The sequence below is a fragment of the Rhincodon typus genome, chromosome 20 (assembly GCF_021869965.1).
Source record: "Rhincodon typus isolate 14 chromosome 20, sRhiTyp1.1, whole genome shotgun sequence".
Classification (NCBI taxonomy): Eukaryota; Metazoa; Chordata; class Chondrichthyes; order Orectolobiformes; family Rhincodontidae; genus Rhincodon; species Rhincodon typus.
In genome coordinates this window covers 7,535,084-7,558,016 of record NC_063351.1, presented here as the reverse complement: position 1 = coordinate 7,558,016, position 22,933 = coordinate 7,535,084, and the positions used below count along the sequence as shown (strand labels likewise).

General features: G+C 43.0%; 1 protein-coding gene across 1 annotated transcript in view; it reads left to right on the top strand.

Moving 5' to 3' along the window:
- Nucleotides 1-22,086, top strand: part of bicc1b (BicC family RNA binding protein 1b) — a 90,732-nt gene extending 68,646 nt beyond the window's left edge. The window contains exons 8-11 of the mRNA XM_048609158.1: nt 3,962-4,106; nt 10,861-11,021; nt 12,254-12,353; nt 18,705-22,086. Coding sequence (XP_048465115.1) covers nt 3,962-4,106; nt 10,861-11,021; nt 12,254-12,353; nt 18,705-18,835 — 537 coding nt within the window. The 3' untranslated portion in view covers nt 18,836-22,086. The remainder of the gene's footprint in view (nt 1-3,961; nt 4,107-10,860; nt 11,022-12,253; nt 12,354-18,704) is intronic.
- The last annotated feature ends 847 nt before the right edge of the window (nt 22,087-22,933 follow it).

Below are 22,933 nucleotides of genomic sequence, written 5' to 3'. Positions count from 1 at the left end.
TGTGTTCATCCAGCCCTGCACCTTGTTGTCTCGGATTCTCCAGCATCTGCAGTTCCTACTATCTCTAATCTGATTCATTGTTGCCTCAACTTCCTGCCTGTCCCTTCTTTTGTATTTTGTAAAATGCATTTGTCTGTGTGTCTTTCTCTCTCTCTCTTTCTCACTTACCATCCGTTCCCCTCTTATCCTCTCTACCTCCAAAATTATCATCCTGAACCTCTTTCTCAATGTTGTTCTCCATCACTTGCCTCTCCATCTATTTTTTTTCTCCTCTCGTCTTCTGCACCACAACCCCCTCCTCAAGGCAGCCATTCAACAAGCCAGAGGGAAACAAATAAAGTAGGAAAGAAAACCCAATAACACTTAGAAATGTATGTTTGTGTCCCACTAGAACACCATTCTGGTAAACAGAAGACAAGTCAGACCACTTGCAGTCTTCCTGATTTTCCTTCTAGAAATGGTGACAAATTATCACTCATAGTCTCCAGTGACTTTTTGACTTGCAGGAGCAAGTCAGATGTGACTCGTGGTTGGCCATCTTGCTACCTCAATTCCAGGAAAATGTGCAAATCTCTCACAGTTGGAAGCTTTCAATGGCCTGCCTGGAATTTGAACAAACGACTGGTAGCCTGGACTTGCTTTATGATAATTACAGCCCTATAGCAAGTGGCCTCCGCATCCAGCTAGAGCCTGAACTGCTGATTGGACCAGAATATGTAGGCCAAGTTTCTGTACTTATGGAGAATTGTTTTTGCTTACAAGTAAATAGACTGAACCTACAGGTAAACAGTATGGGCCATCTGCATATATCTCTACTAGTTAAATTTCTAACACCTTATAAATTTACGCACACCTCACCCCCCCCACCCCACCCCACGTACATGCACAGACAGACAGACACACAAATTTGCATGCATACACATGAGAAAATGTCAGTGTTTTAGATGACGGGAAAACTGGGAAACAGTTCAGTGGTGTCTGTCCACAGGATCTGCTGAGATAATTCTTGCGCTGATCAGAATGCTGTTTCTCAGTCTTTCTTCTCCACAGTTCCAAGTGTTTATCTATCTGAGAACCAATCATGTCATTATTGGCAAGCAGAAGGCCTTTGGCTATGCTCCAGTGACCAGTTATCAATGTCAATCAGCTATTTGTTGCTAGCTAAATTTCCACTCGTACACAGCCCTCAGCTCCAGCTTGTCTGCAGACTGCACTTTGACTGCATGAACCAGCAGCTGTGTAAACAGTGCTTACAATGAGGGTGAGGTTCCTTGCTTTTAAAACTGTAGCCATCCTTCAGCAATCCATAGTTTTTTAAAACCGTTTTTCCCCATTTCAGTCCACAATGAAAAATAGAGGAAAATAAAAAGAGACCATCTTTACACAGTGTTTGCTCTGCATTCCCATCAAGTACACTCTCCCTTTGTTTTCTTCCATCAAACTCAAAGAGATTTTTCCTTCCTTTCTTTCTCAGGTAGCCATTCTTCTGGTTTCCTATTAGGTAGTTGGATTTTCTGCTGAGCAGTTCCCTGTCGGGAAGGAGATGAATGTCCTGTTGTGTGACGCATTGTTTTTAAAGTACTGTTATGTCACAGCCTGTAGGAAAGCATTCAAGTTTGAAGTTATTGCTGTGGGTTAATCTGCCAGCCCCAGAAAGATTCTAGACCTAGCCAGGCAGTTCACTTCACCTGATGAAAGAGCAACGGTCCGAAAGCTTATGATTTCAAATAGAGCTGTTGGTCTATCACCAGGTGTTGTGTGCTTTCTGACTGTGTTTGGGGAGAGCCCTGGGACTTGCTGTCTGTGTCTGCATCCTTTTATGGATTGATGCCCTTTCAATACCTCACTAAACTGTCAGGCAGGTCTTAACTAATTATATTGGAAGGTCAGCCCGGCCATCACTTGCTTCATTAACTGTTCTTGCTTTTGTTCATGCATGGGAATAGCTAAGCCCAGGAATATCAGTTATGCCTGGAATTTCTGGCCTCCTGCAGTGACTTTGCAGGACATCTCCAAACTGCTCATGCCTCAAATGCATTCACATTCTCTTCAGGATTGACCTTTTCAACAATCTTCTAATTTAGGGCCCTAGCCAGTCGCATACTTCGCAAACTTGATGCGTGAAGAGTGCATCCAAGCTATCCTGGAGGAAAGTAACTATCCTGATCGGATCATAGCTTGGATTTGCAAGTGGGCCATCACTTTCAGACCTGAACTGTATCTGGTCTACCACAAATAACCCTGGAAAAGACAAATATTTGAAGAAAAGATTGAACAGGTTAAGCAAGCCATGTCATATTGCAGTAGTGACACAATTAGATATTTGGCTGCCATTAATCCAGGAGGACATTCTACTTTGGAGTCCAACTTAGCAACATTCATGTCTGAATTTCAGTGCTGGTGCAATGCCAGGTATGTAACCTGCACATCTCAATAATTGGCTGATCAAACAGGTTGTTCCTTTGGTTGTTTTTAATTGACAGAGCATAGACCATCCACAAGCAGCCCACACTCGGGAAAATCCATAACAAAATGTGATCTATTAGATGTAATTCCATAAATGGGCAACATTTGCTGAACAGTCCTGAGTGTGTCAGGAGTAATGCCAACACCCAAGACAATCAGTCAGGCTCATAATGTGGCTTCTTTACACTTGCTAGAAGTGACATTCTTACATCGGGACCCATGTCGGTGAAAAAAAAAGGAGTGTGCTATAAGACCATAAGACACAGGAGCAGAAATTAGGCTGTTCGGCCCATCGAGTCTGCTCCGCCATTCAATCATGGCTAATAAGTTCCTCAACCCCATTCTCCCACTTTCTCCCCGTAACCCTTGATCCCCTTGACAATCAAGAACTTGATTAAGCTCTGCCCCTCTTTTTGAATTTGCTGGTAGCTTAGGGAACCTGTAGATCCCTGTTGCATTCTTCAGGGTAACAGCTCAGCCATCAGAGATAACTTACCAACCAATCAGGACATTTTCTTTTATAGTATAAATTGTTATATTTGTTTGAAATTTGGCATTCTATGAGTGTAAAACTTCAGCAACACCACTCCAGCAATATTCAGTAGTCTCCCTGTTTGTTATCTGTGCCTCTGTGGCACTTCAGATGTAGCACTTAAGATTTCTTTCCTAAAATTCAGTTTCTTTGACATTAACACATCCTTCATTCTGACAAAGCTCAATTCTCCTTCAGATCTTGCATCATCTGTGATCATCCACCCAAGGTCTGTAAATCTTTTCACCTGTTCCAGCACTGTTTACAGAAGTTTTCACTTCCAGGGTGCACCTTCCTCACTTTGTGCTTTCATTTTGCTTACAGTTTCCTGTCATGTCTCTTCTGACACTGCATCTACGCTGACAGTGAAATCTGTGTTTCTCAAACTGTCAATGTGCAGCCCCCACTGTTTCTATCCTGGTTCATCTCTGAATTCAGCTTCAGTGTGCAGATTGAATGCTTTCCTGGATGTAGCACAATCCTGCTGATTGATTCCAGTATAGACCCTGAATTGTCCATTTATCATTTCTGGTTTTCATTCTTTTCAAATGGTTGACCCTATCAAACGCTTTCTCATAGTGTCCAAACTATGCCCACACTGGCTTTTGCTCTTCCAGCTAATTATTTTAAAACTTAATATAATTATGATCCCTCATGAGTGGTTTTTGGTCTTTGAATGGACAGCTGTCACTGTATTGGGATGAGGAATCAATGCAGAGTTGATTTCCCTAAAGACTGAGACACCACTTGGAAAAGCTGCAACTTGTTCCTTGAGAGGGGAAATAATACTCTGGATAATGGATCCTGTCTGAAGAACAGTGAATGATTCAGTTGATTTATTGCTTTCCAAGACTTAACACAGTTTAGGTCGCATTATGCCACATGTGAACAGAGTTCAGTAACATCTTTACACGTTCGTAAGAGAAGCACGAGTGCCATTTTAATCATCATCTTGCCTTGCAGTCATCGTCACCAGTGTCGCTTTCACGATCGAACAGTCGGGAGTATATTGGGGACGGCAGTGATTCCGATAACTGGAGAGATCGGAATGGTTCTCACAGTGAATTCCCATCTTCCATCAACAGCCCTAAGCAAAAAAATAACCCATGTAAGCATTTCAGGTATTGTGACTGAGGGCTTTCCTCTTTAGAATGTGCTGTAATCTTGAGGAGTGAGAGTGTTAAACGTAATTGCAGTTTTGTTGCCAAGGTTGTGTTTAATTCAACTGTCCAAGATTTTTGCAGCTGGTAAGGAAGGTTGGTGGTTAATATGACAGGAATCAGATGAATTTCATAAAATGATTATACAAAAGGGTGTAGATGAGCCAATGAAGATGGGATCAGTGCACTATCATGTCTCAATTCTTTGATGTTTCAACAAAGATCTGTAGCTCGGGTTGCGGTTGTTGGTTGGTTCGCTGAGCTGACCGGTTTTCATGCAAACATTTCGTCCCCCTTCTAGGTGACATTGTTAGTGCTGTGTAGCCTCCGTTGAAGCGCCATTGTTCTGTCCCGCTGTGAATTTATACGGTCTGGTCTGTCATGGTGATCTTGTTTCCGGTTTTGTACCGTAGTGGTATATCGATGGGGTCTATTTCAACATGTTTGTTAATTGCATCGGTGGTTGAAAACCAGGCCTCCAGGAATTCTCATGCTTGTCTTTGTCTCACTTGCCCTAGTACTGTAACTTTGTCCCAGTCGATTTGATGTCCTTCTATGTTGGAGTGTATTGAAACGAGGGAGAATTGGTCGTGCTGTTTTGCTGTGAGTTGGTGTTCGTGTATCCCGGTGGCAGGTTTCCTGCCCGTTTGTCCTATGTAGAGTTTCTCGCAGTTGCTGCGCGACATTTTATATATCACATTTGTCCTGCTCATTGTGGGTATGGGGTATTTCATCTTTAGAGAAACTGGCAAAGTGTGGCTGTTGGTTTGTATGCTCTCCTTATTCCAAGAGGTTGAAGGAGTCTTGTATTCAGTTCTGACGTATTTCTAACATAGGGTAGGGTGACCAGTGTGTCGGGGCATACAGTGCCTTCTTGGTGGTGTTGTTTGCCTACATCAGCGGACGAAGCTGTTAGGATAACCCTTGTTTGCAAAAATTCTGTACAGATGTTCCTCTTTGTTTTTGCGCAGCTCCAGGGTGTTGCAGTAAGTTGTCACTCATTTAAACATCTACGAGGAGGAAATTATGGTATCCTACGATGTTACAGCACTGGTCACCTCTATCGATGTGACACCTAGCAAGGGAGACACTGGCTACATTACTGGACAAACCTCCGATGAAACCATCAGCAAGGACAACATGCTAAAATTACTAGACCAATGCCTTACCACACACTGCATCTTCAACAAATTAATGGAACACCCATGGGTTCACCCATCTAGGGACTCATAGCGGAACCTGTTACGCAAAGATTAGACGCACACCCCTCCCCCAGATCCAGCCTAAACTATGGCTTAGATATGTGCATGATGCCTTTGTGATCATTAAACGAGCAAAGCTAGAAGAAACACATCACCTTACTAACAGCATATTCACCAGGATCAGGTTCACCGTGGAAGAAGAGAACAACAATCAATTCCCATCGCTAGATGTAATAGTGGAACGAACGAACAAAGGTGAATTCCTAACCAGCGTTCACAGAATAACTACACACACAAACCAAACCCTAAATTACAACAGTAACCACCCCAGCATCCACAGAACTGTGTCAAGACTCTGTTTAAATGAGTGATAACTCACTGCAACACCCCGGAGCTGCGCAAAAACAAACAGGAACATCTATACAGAATTTTTGCAAACAATGGTATCCTAACAACTTCGTCCGACGATGCATGGAAAACAAACAACACCAAGAAGACACTGTATGCCCCGACACACTGGTCATCCTACCCTATGTTAGCAACACATCAGAACTGAGTACAAAACTCCTACAACCTCTTGGAATAAGGATAGCGCACAAAACAACCGTCACAGTTTGCCAATTACTCTCAAAGACAAAAGACCCCATAGCCACAATGAGCAGGACAAATTTGATATGTAAAATACCAGCAGCAACTGCGAGAAACTCTACATACAACAGTCTGGCAGGAACTCACCACCAGGATACATGAACACCAACTCGCAGCAAAACGGCATGACCAATTCTACCTCGTTTCAACACACTCCGACAATGAAGGACATCAATTTAACTGGGACAAAGTTACAGTACTAGGGCAAGTGAGACAAAGACAGGCATGAGAATTCCTGGAGGCCTGGTTTTCAACCACCGATGCAATAAAGAAACATATTGAAATAGACCCCATTGACATACCACTATGGAACAAAACCGGAAACAAACTGTCCACCATGACAGAACGGACCATATAAATTCAGAGTGGAACAGAACAATAGCGCTTCAACAGAGGCTACACAGTACTGACAATGTCATCAAGAAGGGAGATGAAACGTTTGCATGAAAACCAGTCAGCTCAGTGAACCAACCAACAACTCCAATGTCACAATTCTATAAAATAGCCTCAATCCTTTTCTTGTAGTTTAAATTCCACTCGGTCATAATTCTCTGCTCTGTAGAGGGGTAGAAAATTCCTCCTCAGGCAAGACCCCAAACTGTTGGCCATTGGCCAATCAGCTCCTCCAACCTGTTCTGTCATCTCTAAGATTGTACCTCACCTGAATTTTGCCTTTTCTCCCAATTCCTTGAATGCCTTCCTGGGAAGAGATCCATTGGTCTCAGTCTTGAGAAGGTCAGTTCGTCCAAAAGTTCCAGGCTTATGGCTTTTTTTTTGGACCCACAGCCACAGATGGAGGATCAAACTTTGGATTTCCAGTGTGAAAATAATATTATAATAGCCCTGTAATGGGAATAGTCAAATATTTCTTTTTAAATAAAAAAATGTGCTGGCATGCCTGAAATGTGGGGCCTCAAGTGAACTTCGGAATAAAATTCCAGCCCCATATCCCAGTACAAAACATGTTGAAGTGTTTACATCTTTAAAATGCATTGGAATTCTCATTTCCTGATCTTGGCTGAGTTGGCCCCTGACAGCGAGTCTTGAAAAGTTAAAAGAAAGCGAGTGGCACATTTTATCAGAAGCATCTTTATTCATATCTTTAATGTTGTTAAAGTTTATTATAAGCATGACTGATAGGCAACTGTTGTGTGCTGTGTATATAAAACATTCGTAGATAGGCAGAAGTCATTTTCTACACTTGTGTTCTTTACAGTCTCGGGTCAGCTATATCTTGGTACAGCTTCCCTCTTGCAGCCCCAAAACAGGGCCTCCCCAGTCAGCGAAATGATTAAAAAAAAAAGTTGCAACATTGGACAAAACCATTTAGTCCATTGTTTCTGTGCAGGTCCAGCACGGTGGCTCAATGGTTAGTGCTGCTGCTTCACAGCACTGGAGACCCGGGTTTGATTCCACCCTCTGGCAACACACTGTGTGGAGTTTGTACATTCTCCCCCGTGTCTGTGTGGGTTTCCTCCAGATGCTCTGATTTCCTCCCACAGTCTGAAGATGTGCAGGTTAGGGTGGATTCGCTGTGCTAAATTGCCCATAATGTCTAGGGATGTGCAGGTTTGGTAAATTAGCCATGGGAAATACAGGGTTACAGGGATAGCGTAGGGGGCTGGGTCTGGGTGGGATGCTGTTCAAAGGGTTGGTGTGGACTTGATGGGCCAAATGGCCTGCTTCTTCCTAGGGATTCAACGATTCTGTGATTCTAGATCCATAAGGAGCAACCCAGCTACTCTCATAAACAAAAGCAGAAATTGCTGAAAGAGCTCAGCAGGTCGTTTAACGTTTTGGGTCCAGTGACCCTTCCTCGGAATTCCAGCCACCTTCATGCTCTGGGTCCGTGCGAGTTTCTGTGTCTGCCACCCTTTTAGGCAGGTCCATGCAACCCACTGAGCGAATGGAGTGTAAGATATCATCAAGTCTGTCATTTCCTGAAGCTTGTGCCTGAAGTAGTAAAGAAGTTGCTCATTGTATTTTCAACAGGTGTCCCTCATTACAATCTCTCCTTTCACCATCCCATAATGTTGCTGCAGTTAAACCTTATCCCTGCTTTTTGAATCTTGTTGTTGTACCATAATGAAACGTAACTAGCTCCTCACTGTGCCCGTGAGCGAATCCGCATCGTGCCAAATGTAATCTCTCAATGTGTACATTCAGCATTTGTGAAGAAAGGAAGGTTCCAATTGTTTTATCCCCCGGTGAATTTGGAGCGAGTACAGTCAGGACATTGTTAATTGATGTTCCCACCATTGATGTTTCCCTTCCTGATTTTAGTTCCCTCCTGCTAGCCTGCTGTGCGGTAATAAAAATGGCAAAATATTTCTGTCACAGGCAGTGGTCGTTGTGTCAAGGTGGAAGTGCAGCCTGCTTGCATGAACACAGCTTCGTGAGGAGCAGTTGCTGTTTTAGGAAGACAGTCCATAGCAGTTAAACCCTGTTTGAGTGAGACTGGCTAACTTATCGTCACCTTGTGCAGAGTTAGAAGAAATATCTTTGCTGTGGATTGAGATAATCGTTTCCACTTCTGGCTCTGTTCCCTCTCCAGGGCAGGGAAAAATGTTGTAAAAGCAAAGTACTGCAGACATTGCAGTAATCTGAAATGAAATCTGAAAGTGAAACAGAAAGTGTTGCAGAAAACTCAGCAGAACTGGCAGCCTCTGCGGAGAGAGAAAAACAGAGTTAATGTTTCAAGGGCAGGCACGGTGGCACAGTGGTTAGCACTGCTGCCTCACAGCACCAGGGACCCAGGTTTGATCCCAGCCTCGGGTGACTGTCTGTGTGGAGTTTGCACATTCTCCCCGTGTCTGCGTGGGTTTCCTCCGGGTGCTCTGGTTTCCTCCCACAGTCCAAAGATGTGCAGGTTAGGTGGATTGGCCATGCTAAATTGCCCATAATGTCCAGGGATGTGGAGACTAGGTGAATTACCCATGGTAAAAATTCCATATTGGGCTACAGGGATGGGGTGGGGGTTTGGATTTGGGTGGGATGCTCTTTGGAGGGTTAATGCAGACTCGATGGGCAGAATGGCCTGTTTTTGCACCATAGAGATTCTATGATACAAGTGGAATGTGGCTTGTCAGAATTGAAGGAAGGTGGAACTGTGATCAGTTTTATGCTGTTGCAAAGGGGAGGAGAGGTGGAAAAACAAAAGGAAGGGTTTGGATCGGATAAAAGGTTGGAGATATTAAAGGACAAGTTTGGCACAGAACAGAAGGCAAAGGGAGTGCCAAAGGTTATTGTAAAGAGGTGGAACATTTGTCCAGGGTGTAAATATCAAAATAATGAGCAGCTCAGCCTGAAAGCAATAAAAATGAGAAACCAGATAAGAAAAACAATTGGCAAAAAAAATCAAAATTTGAGCCAGAGTTCATGGCCTGAAATTGTTGAACTCTAAGTCCAGAAGGCTCTGCAGTGACTAACTTGAAACCATGCTGTTCTGGAGTTTGCTTTCAGCTTCCCCAGAACACTCGGCTGGCCTGGGAAATGTGAGCATGATAGCAAGATGGTGAATTAAAATGACAAACAACCAGAAGATCTGGGTCATGCTTGCAGCTTGAACAGAAGTGTTTCACAAAGTCACCATCCAATCCGCGTTTGGTTCCCTCCCACTTTAGAGGAGATCACATTGACAGCAGCAAAAAAAAGTTAGAAAGTGGGGCAAGCCAATTGCTGTTTCAACAGGAAGGACTTTGTCTGGGACCTTAGACAGTGAGGAAGGAGGAAATTTCAGTGCATGTGGAGAGGTGTGAAGTGTTGGAGGTGATTGAGGAGTGGCCCAGGGTGTCACAGAAAGAACAGTCCCTACAGAATGCTAACGGGGGAGGGGAGTGGAGGATGCTTTTGGTGGTGACCACACTGGATGTGGCAGAAATGAATGTGAACTTGGTGAGGTAGAATAAAAAAAAAGGGAACCCTATTGTAGTTCTGGTAGGAAGGAAAAGGTGCTCCAAATTCGCATCTCTACCACCTGGAAAGACAAGGGAACAGATACATGGGAACACCATCTGCAAGTTCCCTTTCAAATCACTCATCATTCTGACTTGGGACCGTTCCTTCTCCTAACCACTTCCTAAACCCCAAGGAGTACCACAGTTAAAGAAGGTAACTCACTGTCATTGTTGCAAGGCCAGTTAGAGGTGGATAATAAGGGGCAATGTCCAAATCCCATGAGCATTGTTGTGCGTGTTTTAGGATGTTAGCCAAATTGGTTGGGTGTGGGGTTATCTTCAATGGAAGGAGAAGGAAAACATGTCAGAGGTATTTTTGAGCAAAGCAATTTTATCAGAACATATGTGCCTGAGAGAATACAATGAAGTCCTTCCAGGAAGCAGTATTGAAGTGAGGAAATGTATTTGAGATAGCTATGGGGGCCAGGAAGCTTGTAATGGATAGCAGCAGACAGTCTACTCCCAGAATTGGAGACCAAGCACTAAAGGAAGGGAAGGGAAGCATCTTAGACGGACCAGGTGATAGTGAGAGAAGAATGGAAATTAGAAGTGCAGTTGATGAGATGTTCTGGTTCCAGCTAAGAGTGGGAAATGTCCCCCCAGGAGTTACCAGAATGTCAGTGTGTTAAAGCAAGGTTGATTGGAGGTGCAAAACTGAATAGAGGACGTCGTTTGTAACAGTTCATCGAAATCATATCATGGGATGCTAGCATTGGATGGTAGAAGGCAAACTAAATGGACCTTGATCTGAATAAGCTATCACTCACCATATTCCAAAACTGAGATTCCAATTCACTCTCCTCTCATTTCACTGAGACTGATGGGAGACTCATTGAGATTAAGGTTCTATCCATGTCAGATTTCTGGTGTAATGTTTGACATTTTTGTCTCTGCAGCTGAGCACTACTTAACCAGCAGTAACTATATGGACTGCATCTCCTCTCTGATGGGGAGCAATGGCTGCACTCTGAATAACTCCTTCAAAGGTTCAGAGCTGCCAGAACTCTTCAGTAAACTCGGGTTAGGCAAATACACAGATATCTTCCAGCAGCAAGAGGTGAGTCCAACAACATCACATTGACTGTCGCTCATGTCTTACCCAGGCCTGTTCTCACACTTTTTAGAATTCTTTTTCTCGCAGAATACTTTCAGATAAAGGGTGGCATGCTGGCTCAGTGGTTAGCACTGCTGTCTGACAGCACCAGGGACTCGGGTTCAATCCAGCCTTGGGTGACTGTCTATGTAGAGTTTGCACGTTCTCCCTGTGTCTGCGTGCGTTTCTTCCGAGTACTCCGGTTTCCTCCCGCAGTCCAAAGATGTGTAAGTTAGGTGGATTGCCCATAGTGTCTAGGGATGTGCAGGCTAGGTGGGTTAACCGTGGGAAATGTGGGGTTACAGGGCTGGGTTTGGGTGGGATGCTCTTCGGAGGGTCAGTGTGGACTCAATGGGCCAAATGGCCTGCTTCCACACAGTACAGATTCTATGATTCTGTGAAATAAAGGGAATTTGTTTGGGTGGATTGCTGTATAGTGAAACCAGCGTTTAATGATAAACATCAATGTCAGCACTGGAACACTGTTTCAGTTTTGGACTTTGATCTCCAGGGCAGCCGAACGTGGAGTGATACTTTTACTAGAGATTCAATACGATGACATAACCAAAGTATAGAGCCAGGCTGAACTAGTCCAGTTTTGTTTTCCCGATTCTATACCCGTAAGGCACTGTTGGAGATTCTCTGTTGGCATTAGATTGTGGATAGCTTGAGGTCATGAGGTCAGATGCAGCAGAAACTGGTTTTGAGGAGGTGCAAGACTAGTTCGTTCAAGGTCCCGGTACCCTATCAACGTTAGGGCTTTGAATCATAACCAGTCCTAGGTGAAAACGAGCAAATCCCTTACACCACCTCGTTTCACACAATGTAGCTCCCCATTGAGTCATTTTAATTCCTCTGTTCCATGTTCAACTGCTTCAAGCAACAAAGATTATAGCAAAATACGCCAGAAACCAAGGTAGAGATATGTCATTATAAATTCATTATATCCCAACTGTAATTGGCTGTTCCTGATTTGTGTGAAGTCATTGGTCACATGATGCCTCCAGAAATTGTCAAATTAGACTAAAGATACACCAATGGGCAGCATTCAGTAATGGTTGTGGCAGGGATCGAAAGCAGAATGGAGACTTAAAATTAGCAATGAGCGGGGAGACAGGAGTAAGGCCTGTGGAGATTTTATCTCTTCCATTTCCTACAAGAAGGTACCGACTTCTCTCTTCTTCATGTCTTCTCAGATTGACCTTCAGACGTTCCTCACGCTGACTGACCAGGACTTAAAGGAGCTCGGAATTTCCACGTTTGGTGCCAGGAGGAAAATGCTGCTTGCAATTTCAGGTCAGCACCTGTTTATATTTCCAATGGTTTATTTTTCCCAATAAGGTGCGAGCAAAACTGATGGTGGTGGTGGAAATGGTGAGAGAGAGCACAGATAAAGCTGTCTTCCAGTCCCAACATCTCCAAAGTGTCTAAAATCAATACAGTTATGTAATGGTATTGTGGAAATGTAAAGGAATGCTGCAGAAATGTCAATGCCGCCCAAATCATAGAGGGGCTGGCTTGATGTATAAGTTGTTGTTCGACATCAGTCTCCGAGAGAGGGAGTGTAGCGGGGTGTAGTGTCTATGTTAACCAACACAACTGTTTATTATTTATAAAGCACCTTTAATATGGTAAAACACCTAAAAGAGATTCAGAGATGCATTAGCAAACATAATGTGAGATGGAGCCTCATCAAGGAAATATTAGATGAGATGACCAAAAGTCGGAATAAAGAGGTATCTTTGAAAGGAGCATCTTCAAGACAGAAAGGAAGTTTGCAAACTGTAGGAATTCCAAAGTTTTAGGCTGAGGTAGCTAACAGAATGGTCACCAACGCTGGGGCATTTAGAAGTGGAGATTTTGGAGAGGTTAGAATGGGAAGAGGACAGAGACCCAGAGGGCTTTGGGCCTGTTATAGATTGCAGTGATAGCGTGGAGCTGGATTCCCAGTGGTGGAAAAGGTGGTTTTAGTGAGGGCACAGGTCAGACACCAATCGGTGAGTCAAATATGACACCAAGGTTGCAAAGAACCTGACTGAGCCTTAGACAGTTAATGAAGAGAGAGTATGGAGCTGGTGACTGGGGGACAGAGATTTTGGTAGTGACCAAAATCAGGGCTAGTGGTCTTCCAGCTTAACTTGGAGGAAATTTTGTAGTCATCCAGTACTGGGTACAAGAAGTTCGGTCATTAAAAATTACACAATGTCTGACTGATGTAGTAATTGTACTTAAGAGAGCTATATTGAGCATCATCCTTAGTATAGCTTGTCTTTGAAACACATGGCTTATTTAACATGTTAAGCCCTGGTGGTAGTCAGGCTGGCGGTAAACGCATATCCCCCATAAACAGGGCCTGACAACTGCCTACAGGATTAAATGTGTCGGAAAGCATCACTCAAGGCTCGTTGCTGTTTTCGTAAAGCAGTTTAGAGTTTTTAAGCAGTGAAGTGTAATGATTAAAATAATTAGCGTGTGTGTGTGTGTGAGACCTCACTAATATGAGGGTATGCAGAAACTCCCTGACAACATCCATTGGTAACACCAAATTTCAATCGGTTGTATGGCCTTCTATCAAAATGTATAGGGGGCTGTTCTCGTTGGGCACCTGAGGCACTAAGAAGCCTTGGAATGGCCAGGAATGGGGCCTTGAGCTGAAAGGCTGGCCTAGACTGTGTTCAGCACAAGATGCCATGGGATTAAAGCCTGGGCTAGGAAGAGCATCAGAGGATTGTTAAGGGACTGAATGGCCATTAAAAATGCCCACTAGGGCACATTAATGAAGCTGCAAGGCCAAATCCCACCCCCCTCCTAAATGTGTCCAGCTAACTGGGAAGTAAGTGAGAATTGCTAAGAATTTGGAGCGCTATTTAATGCTCCTTTACTGTTCACTTACTGCTGGAGGTTTGAAGAGGACTTTTGAAACACATCAGAAGACTTTCTGGGAGAGTGTGTCAAGACTTCACCCAAGGTCTGTCAACATTTACTCCGGAAATCCCCTGAGGACTTCACCTAAGAAAAAACGAGTGAGTGCTGTGCTACTCTACCTTATTTGGACAGGAGTCACCTGGAGAAAGGGAGTGATTAGTAGCTGACACCTTGCTCAGGATTCATCCTGATCTCCAGGTGCAATGGGAAGTGGGGACTGAAACGGGAGTGCGGAGGGTACAGCCACACCAGAGGGTGAAAGGTGAACCCTGCACCAGCAGGAACTTTGAGCACAGTGTCCGAGAGTCAGTGCACTCTCTCTCTCAAGCCCTTCCTCCTGGATGGTGTGGCAGCCCAGTACAGTCCACACTTTTAGTGGACATGGATGCATGAAGGACACTAGTACTACTCAGAAAACAATTTGATCCAATCAGCATTTGAGATCTGACCTGGGTTAGCATCTGCAGGTGAATTCAAATGAGCAGAATCGACAATGAAAATTACAAACTACTGCCAGACTTTCAAACGGGCATGTCATGTTAACACAGCGCCCCATTGCCATCGTAACTCTGTCTGTATAGCAACAGGAGTCAGCTAGCTAACCTTGTCAGCCTGCCCCACTATCCCATTAGGTCCTGGTTGATCTGTACTCTATGTACATTAACCTGCCTTTGCACACACATCGCTAACTAAAATCTATCAAGCTCAGTATTGAAAGTTTCAGCATCTCTGCTCTTTTCTTTTGGGGAGAGAGTAGTACAGATTTCCACAACCTTCTGTGAGAGGTAATTGTTTTCTGACTTTCCTTTTGAATGGGCCAGCTCCAACGGTAAGATCATATTCCCTTGCTCTTGGTGCCCCCAGCAGATGAAATAATTTCCCCGTCTCTTCCTCATCGATCTCTTTAACATTTCGAACGCATCAATCATTCAAGTCTATGATCCCCTACAAACAGGCCAGAGTTAACAGGATAGTTAATAGCAACTGCCGCTGCTGGAGTCAGTGTGGAGCTGGAGGAACACAGCAGGCCAGGCAGCATCAGAGGAGCAGGTAAGCTGAAATTTCGGGTCGGGACCCTTCCTCAGAAAGTTAACAGGGCCTGGTTTTGTAATTTAACCCTTGCAGCCACAGTATCATTCTCATGACTCTTGCTTCTGAGGCCAGTGTATTTTACCTGTGGTATTGTTGCCCACCACTGAATGCGGTGATCTGGATGCTGCATAAATGGTTGTCTAACACACCTTGGATACATTACCCTTTCACAAAACAAAAACAGATTAAATCAACTGCATTTTCAAATCGAAAACAAACTACAAGTATGAATTTGGGCTTTTCGGGGTTTTTTTTGGGTGTGGGGTTGCAATTGGATGGAGTTTCAAAAGAAATTGGAAAGATTGGGAAGTCTCACAAATGCCGATCAGTCAGCATTGGCAAGAAACGAGGCTGAACGGTTTGGATCTGAGCTGCTTTCTGAACAAGCTGAGTATCCCCTAGGTCACGTGACGCAAGGTGACCCTGAGCTGTTGGTCGCCTGTCATTTTAATTCTCCCTCACATTTCCACTGCAACCTCAGTGTTTTATCCACTGTTTGAATGACCCTGCAGGAGTAACACCTCCACTTCTGATTAGGCATGTTGCAGCCTTCCAAACTCAACATTGAATTCAACAATTTCAAATAATAGCCTTTCTTTTTGGCCAGAAATCATTGATAATGGTCCCACTTTAGCTGTTTTATTCCTCATCTTGACCAAGCTTTTGTCTATTTTCTTGATCTGTCACCACGTTCTCCTGCCTTGCAGCTTCATTTCCCTTTGTACTTTAATGTCTCCTGCCTTCCACCCTATCACAGTCCTCTCCTTTTTATCCTTTCCTCCCTTCCCTGCTTTAGTATCTGTTTAAAACCTGATGCATCTTTAACTCTATCCAGTTCCGACGAACGGTAATCAGCCTAAAATGTTAACTCTGTTCCTCTACCAACACCTAACCACCTGAACTGTTGAGTGTTTCCAACCTGTTCCGATTTTATTCCACCCTATTCTGCTTTTGCATTTATATAGCATTTTTAACATAGTAAATTATCCCTAGATTCACTTGGAGACAAATCAAATATGCAAGTAAATACAGCAATCCATATTACGCTGTTACATGATTCCTAAAATCTGTCTATAGTCATTGCTGTTGTCCAGGTGCCAACACAGTGTATCTGTGAAACACCCTCAGAATATTGAATTTCTGCTCTAAGCTGTCTGCCTGCTCTCAGTCTCTGTTGTTCATTTATTTTTACGCTGAGCACATTCCTCTTTTCTGACTGTCCCCTCAGCTTCAAACTTAATTTTTCAATTAATACTTTTGTCGTGTGGGAACAGATTTTACACTCACAAGCCCTGTCCAGTTTCTTCAGTGAGCTTCCCAGCTTATTATAAAGATGCGCACCATATTTGGTCATTTTTAAACATTGTATACAAATTAAGTTGCAAGTAACAATACACTTGATATGTGTGCTATATGTACCACAAAGGTGAAAAAAGAGGGAGAAATTCAATCTTTGTGCTTTTGTGAACTCTAATTGTCTAAACTATGTCAAAATAATAAATGTTGTGTTGTCTTTCACTCAGCCATGACATCTTTCCTCCAGTTATATTCTGGGTGCCTTTGTAATAAGATGACTCTAAAAGCCATGGCCCTGATGTTAAACTGGGAGATATTGGTGGACTGATTAGCCTGAGGCTACTAGCCCTTGTTAGGACAGAGCAGGACCAGCAAACACATCGCAAGTTGTATTTTCAGCAGCTATATCTGAATCATTGCTCATATAAATTTTAAGGGGAAGCTCTGTCAAATCTGGTAGGTAGCTTTGCCATCATAATCTGGTCTCTTTTTGAAAATTGCCTGACTATAAACTGTCTGCATAATAAGCATCTATCTATCAGCCCCAATAGTAATTGTCCAACATAATTATATATAGATTCCTATTCATACTTGATTTGTGTATACATTGAGATGAATTAGTGTCAATGCTTGTGCAATTTTCTTTAACCACACAATTTGGCAAAGGTACCTGAGCAATCTGATAAAAAGCAATTCTATTGCTACTGGAGAATGAACATGCTTCCCCGAAGAGATGCCATGAGAGTTGACTGGCCATTGCTGATGAGAAACCAGCTGATGGCTTGTTAAAGAGTTTATTGTATACATAGTACATTGACTGAGTGCAAACTGCTTGGCAGATACTTTCCAAACACAATGAGCATTTGATAAAGCAAGCAGCCTATTTGCCACCGGCAGAGTGGAACCAACGATCCTTGTATTATCCACATATGATCCGTGTTATTGATGCTATCTGCAGTTTGATGCAGCAACAATTACAAATGGAATACAATCTGTGTGACTGGGCGGTATAGTGACACAGTGGTTAGCACTGCTGCCTCACAGCGCCAGGGACCCGAGTTCAGTTCCAGCCTCGGACGATTGTCTGTGTGGAGTTTGCACGTTCTCCCAGTGTCTGACTGGGTTTCCTCCGGGTGCTCCGGTTTCCTCCCACGGTCCAAAGATGTGCAGGTTAGGCTAAATTGCCCATAGTGTCCAGGGATGTGTACATTAGGTGGGTTAGCCATGGGAAATGCAGGATTACAGGTGTGAGTCTGTGTGGCATGTTCTTTGGAGAGCCGGTGTGGACTTGATGGGCTGGATGGCCTTTTTACACACTGTCGGGATTCTACAATTCACTGCAATGAAATGAGAATTGTTTGGGGCTGATAGATGGATGCCTATTAGCTAGACAGCTCATAGTAAGGCAATTTTCAAAAAGACACCCAGAATCTGATGGCAAAGCTATCCCCCAGATTTGTCAGAGCTTCTGCATAAAATTTACATGACTAATGATCCAGACAGAGTTGCAGAAAATGCAGCAACTTGAAATTTGTTTGCTGGTTCTGCTCTGTTCTAACAATGAGCAAAAGTATTGTTCCAAATCACAACATGGTGTGACTTGAAGAGGAATTTGCAGGTGGTGGTGTCCCAATATGTTTGCTGCTCTTGTCCTTCCAGGTGGTAGAGACTGTAGTTTTGGAAGGTGCTGTCGAAAGCACACTGGTGAATTGTTCCAGTCTATCTCGTGGATAATATACACTGTTGCTGCCATTGTCCAGTGAGTGAAGTTTAAGGTGGTAGATGAAATGTCAACCACATAGACTGCTTTGTCCTGGATAGTGCTGAGTTTCTTTGAGTGTTGTTGGTGCTGCAATCTATAAAGGCAAGAAGAGAGTATTCCAGCACACTCTTGACTTGTACCTTGTAATTGTTAGGTAGATTTTGGGAATCGGAGCTGAGCCACACAATTCCCAACCTCTGTGGTACGCAAGTAACCACAGCATTTATATGGCTGGTACAGCTAAGCTTCTGGTTAATATCACCCTCTGGGGTATTGGAGGTGGTTTGTTTGATAAAAATACCACTGAATGTCAAGGGGAGATTAATTCAATTTTCTCTTGTTGATGGTCATTGTCTGGCACTAATATGACGTTAACATGACTTGTCATTTAGCCCAATCTGGAATGCTGTCCAGGTCTTGCTGAATGCAAACAGCAAGGGAGAAGCTTAATGTTTCAACTTGTTACCACATGTTATACACGTAACTGCAATCATTAAACCAGAGTCTTAATTCTGATGCTTGGACCTCAGAGATGATGATTTTTTTTTTTTCCCTTTTCACACCCTTTACAGAATTGAACAAAAACTGTCAAAAACCCTTTGAGCCTCCAAGTATTCGCTCAGCATTTCTAGAAGGTGGAGCAAGTGGTCGTTTGCCACGGCAATATCACTCCGACATAGCCAGCATCAGTGGTCGCTGGTAGCAGTGAACTGGAATTTACTCGGCCGTAGCTGGCATGGAGAAACAGCTGATGGAAGCTAGCACAGACTTTCGTGCCACATTAACCCTGTGGAAAGCATTTACTGCACAGAGCCCTCGCTGTTTCCAGAGTTTGGATTACAAGGACCAAAGCTGTCTTGATTTCATGCAAACAATTGTGCCAAAAATGAAGAGAAAAATGGACCTATCCATGCCATTCCATAGTTGCCTTTTGCTGTTTCACCAAATATGGTACTGAATCTATATGCAGATCAGAGAACAACAAGACCATTAACACTAGTTTTCTTGCTTAATTTTATTTATTAGCAAACAAAAACTTAAATGATGCACTGAAATGTTAGTTTCTATGGCAGAATTAAACTCGCACCACTAACCCATGTGCATCATGTGTATAGTTTGTACTGAGAGGGGAAGATGTGTTGTACTGCTGAGTAAAGAGACTTAAATGTAATTGCCTCTGCACTTTACATGTCCTGGTTTCCTAGACCTGTGGAAATGTGTTTGTGTTCTCTCTGATCTTCATATATAATAAATCTGTTGTCACCAGCGCTGAGGAAGTATTGCGGGCATTTAATGAGAGTTGAGTGAAACCAGCATCGTTAGAGATTTATTAGGTTCCATGATCTGAATTATCGTACAACAAGGCCTGGGACCCCAGTCACCAAACAGCCATGTTCCCCCAGAAACAGTGTTGATGCTCAGTGATTAAACATGTTCGCATTTTACTGCCATCTTAAACGCGTTTACAGTATTCAGAATGCTGGTTTTGCTTCTGTAAAATGCCTGTAAAAACATGACTTTTAAGACGTGTGTTTCACTCAGTTCTTTCATAGAGTTTATGACAGAAACAAGCAATTTGGCCCAACTGATGATAATGGTTAATGCTCCACCAAGCCACCTCCCATGCTCTCCATCCAACTGTATCAGCATAACCTTCAATTTCTTTTGTCCTCTTATGTTTATCCAGCTTCTCTATGATTTTGCTATTCAGCTCATCTACTGCTCATGGTAATAGGTTTCACACACTTGCCAGTTTTTTATTTAGGTAAATACCCTTCTTTGTGAATTCCCCCTGTTGGATTCATTTGATCCGATATTTATTCACAACTCAAGACCTTGCCAATGACTGGAACCCCGAGCAGCATGGAACCGTTTCAATGGCATCATGTTTTCAGAGGGCATCATTACAAGTGCGTGCGCGTGACGGCTCAAGGTTGCCATTTTGTCAGCCTTCTGCATTAGGCAACGTAGAACCCAAAGATGAACACCTTGCTTTTAAGAAGCCTTCCCTGTGCAAATTATGCTGGCAATGAGCTGATGATATGACCAGCTGACGTTGGCAAAACTTCCACCTTCATTTTCTTTTAAAACGTTTTCTTTAAAAATACAAACAAAGATAGTATGTCGGTTTGTACTTGGCACAGGGGAAGTCTGAAGCTGAAACAGATGGTTCGGAATAGCCCACATGTTTATCTGGAAAGTTCTGTTGCTGTTCAGTTTTGAATGTCATGCTTAATACCACTTGAAAGTATTTTTCTTTGTGGTTTCCTTGCTCTGCTGTTGGACCATATGAATGGAGATGCATTGAAATAGCCTCTCTGGTATATTCAGCCTCCTGTGTTGTGAAATATTCACTCCTGATAAAGATACCAAGGTGGTCAGCAGAAGACAAATCACCTCGAACTGTGGTGACAAAAGCTAATCCGGAAGACGATGCTGGCACTGTATCAACTTTTTTTTTTAATATATGTGACGACCTTTGCCCCCATCAGAAAGGAATTCATTTGAGAGGAATCATTGATTCCACCGTACAGTCCAGCATGGGGCCATTATTCTACTTGTCATTATCCTTCACCTTGGAGGACTAGACAATCCTCAGCTGCCCACTTGTCCCTGAAATCTCCACAGATGATGCTTTGTACTGAGGTGGGGAAGTGATGATGACAGGAGTGCAACCCATTTCCGTTTTCCTCACCATCTCCTCCACCTCCCCTCCTCATGACCCCAACTGAAGACAGCACCCTCTCAATTCTACAGCCACCTGGCAAAGGAGGTACCTATGTCCCACACCAGAGACGGAGAAAGAAGGCCATCAATTCTCAAACTCATCGGTTTTCAAACTGAAGATGACAATTTCCTCGTTGCTCTCTTCTTTCCTGTGACTATCTTCAGTGCTCCTCATGTCAGTAACACCCTGTAACTTTGGTGAGTCCATACACAATACTAATTTCTTCTGCTCTTTTTCTAACATTGAAAGCTTCTCTCCTAATTTTAGTTTTGCACTGACTGTTGTCTCCTGATACAGTTAACAAGCCCAAGGAGTCTCTAATTAAGTGTTTCCATTGTTTACGCTCAATCTGTGAAGGGTTTTAGCTGAAATGAAGGAAATCTCAAAGTGCCTACCTTTCCAATTGTCTGAGTCTGTTGTTGTCCATGTCGACAGTGAACTGTTCTGCCGGCTGTGACAAAACAGGCTGAACTATAAAGTCTCTGAACAATGCTAATCCAGTCAGACTTTAAAGACTGAAACCGCTATTTGAAGTGTTCTGTGTAGCCAGTTTTGGGTAAACACCATTCTTTTTGCTGCATGAGTCAAGTTAATGATAAAGAAATACGTGAATAGTTTAATAGTGTTTTCTATTTGCAATGGCAATTGTATGTTCTGTGTAGATAATTGTTCGATTAATCACAAACAAATTTGCACACTCAAAGAGGGGAGAGGCTATGTTTTGTCACTTTTATATATAAAATGTAGTTCTGTGATTTGTTTTTTTTCTCAATTGTTAGTCACAAAGAGGAAATCCATCTTTTGTGAATCCCTCTAAAATAATCAGCGATATATGTGTGTGTACACCAAAGTGAAGGCTGTTCAGTTTATAGAAGCTAAACTGAAAGAATATTCTGTACAAAACACTGGAAGAATACTCATTTTATCTCAAATTTGAGGAGGTGCCATGCTAACGTTGTGTAAACTAACCAAGGTCCGATGTCTATCGAATGGACAAAGCTGTTGATTGCCGGCTTAAGTTGAAGGCTAAAGAAAAACTCAGTGCCTTGAATGATGATTTATCTGTAAATATAGAAGAGATGTTTATTTTCAGTGTGGGGGAGATGTGGGCTTGATTACTTTTTATGATTTTCATTTAAAATGATATTGTTTATGGATAAGCTTTAACAAAAGGGAATTTTCAACACAATTTTATGTTGTATTAAAAGATAATTTTCTATAACTTTTCCTACAGTCTGCTGCGTAAATATATTTTGCATCTGCACCAAGTCCAACTTATATTTTGAAGTTATAATATTGCCACAACACCCTTCTAGCTGTCCGACTATGTCTCCTGCAATATCAAAGACCACCTAAAGTCATAAACTCATGCAGCATGGAAACAGACCCTTCAGTCCGACTCATCAGCGCCAGCCAGACATCCCAATCTGGCCTGGTCCCATTTGCCAGCATTGGGCCCATATCCCTCTAAACCCTTCTGATTCCTATACCCATCCAGATGTCTTTGAAATGTTGGAACTGAACCAGCCTCCACCACTTCCTCTGGCAGCTCATTCAATACATGCACCATCCTCTGCATAAATAAAGTTACCCCTCAGGTCAGGTCCTTTTTAAATCCTTCCCTTCTCGCCATAAACCGATGTCCTCTAGTTTTGGACTCCCCACCCTAGGAAAAAGAACTTGACTATTCACCCTATATATGCCCCTCATTATTTTATAATGCTCTACAAGATCACCCCTCAGTCTTCAATGCTCCAGGGAAAATAGCCTCAACTTATTCGGCCTCTCCCTATAGCTCAAACCCTCCAGATCCAGCAACGTCTTTGTAAATCATTTTTGAAGGCTCTCAAGTTTAACAACATCCTTCCAGTAGAAGGGTGACCAGAATTTTACATGGTATTCTAAAAGTAGCCTCACTAACATCCTGTACAGTCACAACCATGACATCCCAACTCCTGTATTCAATGTTCTGACCCATGAAGGCAACGTCTTCATCACCCTGTCTACCTGTGACTCCACATTCAAGGAACTATGCACCTGGACCCCTAGGTCACTTTGTTTGGCAACACTGTC